Source organism: Oncorhynchus mykiss, chromosome 22 (genome assembly GCF_057628025.1).
Source record: "Oncorhynchus mykiss isolate SJ-2025 chromosome 22, ASM5762802v1, whole genome shotgun sequence".
Taxonomy (NCBI): Eukaryota; Metazoa; Chordata; class Actinopteri; order Salmoniformes; family Salmonidae; genus Oncorhynchus; species Oncorhynchus mykiss.
In genome coordinates, this window is record NC_143043.1 from 21,281,859 (window position 1) to 21,288,638 (window position 6,780).

Genomic DNA, 6,780 nt, shown 5'->3' on the forward strand with positions numbered 1-6,780 from the left:
TCTAATGGTTACAGGCAATGTGTATTGGAAGAGATTTCTGAATATTCTTCGCCCAGCATACACCCCTCCAACCAGACATGCTTTATCTACTCATTTTCTGGATGCAGAGTTCAACAGAGTTCAAGTGAAGGTCAAACAAATCATAGAGAAAGCAGACTGTATATTGCAATCATCTCTGATGGGTGGCCGAATGTTCGTGGGCAAAGAATAATTAACTACATCATCCCCACCCCTCAACCAGTATTCTACAAGAGCACAGACACAAGGGACAACAGACACACAGGTCTCTACATTGCAGATGAGCTGAAGGCAGTCATCAATTACCTTGGACCACAGATGTTATTTGCACTGGTGACAGACAATGCTGCGAACATGAAGGCTGCTTGGTCTAAAGTGGAGGAGTCCAACCCTCACATCACACCCATTGGCTGTGCTGCTCATGCATTGAATCTGCTCCTCAAGAAACACATGGCACTGAAAACAATGGATACACTCTACAAGAGAGCCAAAGAAATGGTTAGGTATGTGAAGGGTCATCAAGTTATAGCAACAATCTACTTCACCAAGCAAAGTGAGAAGAATAAGAGCACCACAATGAAGCTGCCCATTGGGGTGGTGATGTCATCATGTTTGACAGTCTCCTGAGGGGAAGGAGTCTCTCCAAGAAATGGACATATCACAGTCTGCCGATATGGACAGCCCCATCAAGAGGATCCTCCTGGATGACGTATTTTGGGAGAGAGTAGTAAGCAGCCTGAAACTCCTGAAACCTATAGCAGTAGCCATTGCATGAAATGAGGGAGACAATGCCATCCTGTCTGATGTTCAGACTCTGCTTGCAGATGTAAGAGAAGAAATTTGTATGGCCCTGCCCACTCCACTGTTGCGCCAAGCAGATGAAACTGCAGTTCTGAAATACATCAAAAAGCGTGAAGACTTCTGCCTGAAGCCCATACATGCCGCAGCGTACATGTTGGACCCCAAGTATGCTGGCAAGAGCATCCTGTCTGGTGCAGAGATCAACAAGGCTTATGGAGTCATCACTACCGTGTCTCGCCACCTTGGCCTGGATGAGGGCAAGGTTCATGGCAGTCTGGCGATGTACACTTCCAAGCAAGGGCTTTGGGATGGAGTTGCAATATGGCAGTCGTGCCAACATATCTCATCAGCCACCTGGTGGAAGGATCTTTGTGGAGCTGAGGCTCTTTCCCGTTGCCTACATCATCCTCCAAATCACACCAACATTAGCTGGCTCAGAGCGCAACTGGTCCATATTTGGGAACACACACCAAAGCACTCAACAGGCTGACCAATACAAGGGTTGAAAAATTGGTGGCCATCTGGGTAGATTTGAGGCTTTTTGAGCCTGACAACGAGCCATCCTCAACAAGGCTGGAAAGTGATAGTGAAGATGAGGCCTCAGAGTCTGATGTTCAAGAGGTGGACATTGAGGAGGTCCAGGGAGAAGACATGGAAGTCTGAGAGGAAGACAACCAAAACTTTACTTTCTAGACTATCATTTTACAGATGTTGAAAACGTTATTGGGAGATGCGATGGATCATTGGGGATCATTCAATATTCCCTTTTGTTGTTCAGTGAAATCATCCCATGTGAAGAGTCAACTCATTTAATTCAAGTTCAATTTAGAACTAAATTATTATTATTTATTATTCTATTGGAAGGATTTAATAATTTGCAATTATGTCTACTTTTGATAAGGTAAAAGGTTTACGTCTCAATTTGATATGATAAATATATCCAATGCAAAAAACATCTACATTTAAATGGTATTAATAATAATTTGCATACATTTTCGTTAATTCCCCTATATTCCCATGGAAATTTTCCACCTCTGAATATTCCCCAAAATGTGCAACCCTAGCCAGCATCCCTGTGGAACACCTTTGACACCTAGTAAAGTCCATGCCCCGACAAATTGAGGCTGTTCTGGGGGCAAAAGTGGCGTTGCAAATCAATATTAGGAAGGGGTTCCTAATCAAAATCAATTCAAATGTTATTGGTCACATACACATACTTAGGAGATGTTATTGCAGGTGTAGCAAAATGCATGTACAAAAAAATCTTCTGGGCTAATAATATAAGAAATAACGCACAAAAAAACAATACACAGCAAAGTTGCTTAGGAGCTAGAAGCAGAGCTGCCATATCTGTCGGCACCATCTTGTTCTTGTTTGGTATACTCAGTGTATGTCTGCTGCAGAGAGACAAGTGAGAGCATGACAAAACATTATAAATCAGGGGATAAAAAAAAGTGCTAAAAACATGTTGGCTCACAATTAAAAAGATGGAGAACAAGCTATAGGATGAAAAATATGAGTTTTGTCGCAGGTATAGCCATCTAGTGCTAGCTGACGCTACCTACAGTAACAAAAAAATTAAAAAATAAGTAATTGTAGCGATTTTTCACCCCCATCATTAGAGTACATTACATTATACTGTACTCTACTTATGTGGGCTCTACTGTAATGCACTATACTCAACTTTTCTTTACTGTGCTCTACTCCAACTGTGGTTTGTAACTACTATGATTTCCCATTGTGGCCAATTCAATGGTAGTCATTTTGTTACAGATTATTCGGTCACTACCGATTTGGTAACAGGCTGATGAGTTTTAATCATTTGAAGGGGCAGCGCAGTTGAAAAAAATTATATTTACACACTATGGGATCAAAATAATACTGATATCGTGAAAATTATGATAATGCCCTTTTTGTGTAAGGGCTGTTTTAAATAAATGCCTGGAATTTCAGCCTGTTCAAGTGAGATGGAACTTTTGGCCACAATGTGATCTGATTATAATAGACCAATGACTGTTCCCACGGGTAAGGGACTGGGCTCTAGACCACCCTATCAACCAATCAGAGCTTTGTATTTAAATATCTTTACATTTGTTTCATATCCCACACAATCAGACTGAGCATTTCAATGGACAAAGGAGGCTCAGGGAAATAAATGATTAAAACTATATATTTTGGAATTATTTTTCATTAAATAAACACACATTGATTTATTCCATATACAGTGAGGATTTAAAAATGGAATGCTTGGGGGCTTTAATAATTCATGAACAAAGTTTTTACTGATACAATTTAACTAATTGGTAGGTCTACCTGTACTTGTTACTTCTGTGAACTTTCATAATCCTCCCTCCTAATGGGGTAGAGAAAGTGTCTTCTCATTCTGTTGGTAACAGAATGACTAGGCAATAATTCCTAAACTAACGAAGAGAAATAACTTCCGGCTTTTACTTCAACATTACTGTGTTTTGATGTACTTTCTAATACCTTAAGACTTTTTCTAGTAGATGTTTTTTTCAGAAACCTTTTCCATCTGTGTGACCAGATATCAAAGCCTTGCTTTATTAATCATTTTTAGGATAGAAAAATGGTTGAAAAACATAACTATGCCTTAATTTCCCCAAAATATAGACTCTTAGCATTCATTTAATACCAAAATGGATATGCTCCTATAAACTTCAATTTGGTGCTCATGGGGTCTTAAACATGGAAATGACCACTAGGCAATCTTTCACCCAAACTCAAAACAACCTGACATTGAATTATGTGGCAAATCCTAAAATTCTGTAATACGATCATAGCAACCCCTGGGAACCATACGAGTATGTCAATAGACAATATAGCCAGGATGAGTGAGGGGAATTAAGCACATTCACACCCATCTACATATCCAGTGGCATTAAAACACAATGAGGAGAGGAGGAAATTGGTGGTAGGACCCCTGACCAGGGTGCAATACAGTTAATGCCATCTAGTTTCACAGATGACATATTCCTCCAAATGGAAAACTCAGGGAGTCAGTCTAAATATGTTAACGGGTGCCATCATGCACAGACGAATAAAGTACTAATCATTAACAGAAAACAAAGAATTGAATAAGTTAAAGTAAAATGACATTAACTGATTCATTAGGCACAATACTCATTCTTAACTTTAATGAATAGGCCTAGGCTACTTACTGTACACATAGGCCTAGGCTAACTTTCACTCATTACAGTGTTTCCACTTTTTTGGGACTTCTGCTGCCCCCATGACACCTTCCCTCTGCTGTCAAATCCCTTCTGGACTAGCCTACATCTGCTGTGAGCATGGTCTTCATTACATTTAACCTCGCCAATTGTAGTCGTTTAATGCACAGTAGATGCAGATATATACAGTACCAGTCAAAAGTTTGAACACACCTACTCATTCAAGGGTTTTTCTTTATTCGCACTATTTTCGAATCATGTAGTAACCAAAAAAGTGTTAAACAAATAAAATAAAATGTGAGATTCTTCAAAGTAGCCACCCTTTGCCTTGATGACAGCTTTGCACACTCTAAGACAGCCCTACAGGGAGGCAGGATTGTCCTCACAGTGACAGACCATGTGTAATAACACCTGCACAGGATCGGTACATCCGAACATCACACCTGCGGGACAGGTACAGGATGGCAACAACAACTGCCCGAGTTACACCAGGAACGCACAATCCATCCATCAGTGCTTAGACTGTCCGCAATAGGCTGAGAGAGGCCGGACTGAGGGCTCGTAGGCCTGTTGTAAGGCAGGTCCTCACCAGACATCACCGGCAACAACGTTGCCAATGGGCACAAACCCACCGTCGCTGGACCAGATAGGCCTGGCAGAAAGTGCTCTTCACTGACGAGTCGCGGTTTTGTCTCACCAGGGGTGATGGTCGGATTCACGTTTATCGTCGAAGGAATGAGCGTTACACCGGGGCCTGTACTCTCGATTTGGAGGTGGAGGGACCGTCATGGTCTGGGGCGGTGTGTCACAGCATCATTGGACTGAGCTTGTTGTAATTGCAGGCAATCTCAACGCTGTGCGTTACAGGGAAGACATCCTCCTCCCTCATGTGGTACCCTTCCTACAGGCTCATCCTGACATGACACTCCAGCACGACAATGCCACCAGCCATACTGCTCATTCTGTGTGTGATTTCCTGCAAGATAGGAATGTCAGTTCTTCCATGGCCAGCGAAGAGCCCGGATCTCAACCCCATTGAGCACGTCAGGGACCTGTTGGATCGGAGGGTGAGGGCCATTCCCCCAAGAAATGTCCAGGAACTTGCAGGTGCCTTGGTGGAAGAGTGGAGTATCTCACAGCAAGAACTGGCAAATCTGGTGCAGTCCATGAGGAGGAGATGCACAGCAGTACTTAATGCAGCTGGTGGCCACACCAGATACTGACTGTTACTTTTGACCCCCCCTTTGTTCAGGGACACATTATTCCATTTATGTTAGTCACATGTCTGTGGAACTTGTTCAGCTTATGTCTCAGTTGTTGAATCTTATATTCATACAAATATTTACATGTTAAGTTTGCTGAAAATAAACACAGTTGACAGTGAGAGGACGTTTCTTTTTTTGCTTAATTTATATACTGTATTCTATCATATTCTACTGTATCTTAGTCTATGCCGCTCTGACATTGCTCATCCAAATATTTATATATTCTTAATTCCATTCCTTTACTTTAGATTTGTGTGTATTATTGTGAAATTGTTAGATATTACTTGTTAGATATGACACTGTTGAAGCTAGAAACACAAGCATTTCACTACACCAGCAATAACATCTGCTAAACACGTCTATGTGACAAAACTTGATTTGGTGCATGATGGCACGGTCAGAAGACATTCGCCTGCATGCATGATTAGCTTGCTAATGCTAGCTAGCTCCTACTAACAAGTTAGTTCACTGTCGTTAGTTGCTAACGTTAGCTAGCTGTCACACTTTAACTGTAGCTGCTATGCTTGACTTTTTCTATGCAAAAATGGCCAGTTACATGTTTGCAATTGCCTAGCTAGCAAACTAACGTCAGTTTACTTATTGGTAGAAAACTGATAAATTCAATTGCTTTAGAAATCACCTGCATTAGCAAGCCAGATGCTAACGTTAGCAATTAACGTTAAAACATTGAGAAATGAGAACGCTGATCATTTTCTCTTACCCTTGGACAGCGTCTTTAGTCATGACACTTATGGTTATTTTGGGAAGTTAAGGTGGCTAGATATCAAACGTTTCTTGACTATTATTATCAGACAGAGTCACCACATCATCTGTCCACATGCATTAGTGGTCGTAGAAGGACCTGATGCAAAGGAAAGGAGTTTCACTCAATCCGGGTAGAAACTGTGGCAAATAACAAAAGTTCCGCCAGAGCTGTGGAAATCTCTCTTTTTTTATAATAATAATGAAAGATCGATAATATGGATGTTCACACTTTTAATTTAAGCAATAAGGCACAAGAGGCAGTGCTGTATCATAAATACAGTCCCAGGTAAATGGCATTGTCGCGCCAGAGTAGTCAACCCATTTACCAGTGAGGGCCAGTCAACCAATTGACCTGTGACTGTATTCACGATAGCACTGCCTCGCATGCCTTATTGCTTTTTTAACATATTTAAACAACAATGATTTACATATTTTAATGAACGTTATACCATGGCATTGTTGAATAGTTGTTTCTGGTTGGCTTGAAGGTCATTCTGGAGCGTGCATTATTTCCATATAACACACAGTATATATGCATGGTAGAATTCAATGGCTGTAGGTCATATAAAAATGCCAATATACCACGCCTAAGGGCTGTTCTTATGCACAACGCAACACGGAGTGCCCTTAGCCATGGTCTATTGACAATACACCATAAACACCAACCATGCTATTATAAACTGCTTAACAACATAACTATATTAATACAAATAAATGTTTTGTCATACTTGTGGTATATTTAA

General features: G+C 40.9%; 1 protein-coding gene across 1 annotated transcript in view; it reads right to left on the reverse strand.

Moving 5' to 3' along the window:
* LOC110501541 (aspartate--tRNA ligase, cytoplasmic) overlaps positions 1–6,300 on the reverse strand; it is a 30,315-nt gene extending 24,015 nt beyond the window's left edge. Inside the window, exon 1 of the mRNA XM_021579191.3 lies at positions 5,994–6,300. Within this exon, the coding sequence (XP_021434866.1) occupies positions 5,994–6,016 (23 nt within the window). The 5' untranslated portion in view covers positions 6,017–6,300. The remainder of the gene's footprint in view (positions 1–5,993) is intronic.
* Positions 6,301–6,780: the final 480 nt, after the last annotated feature.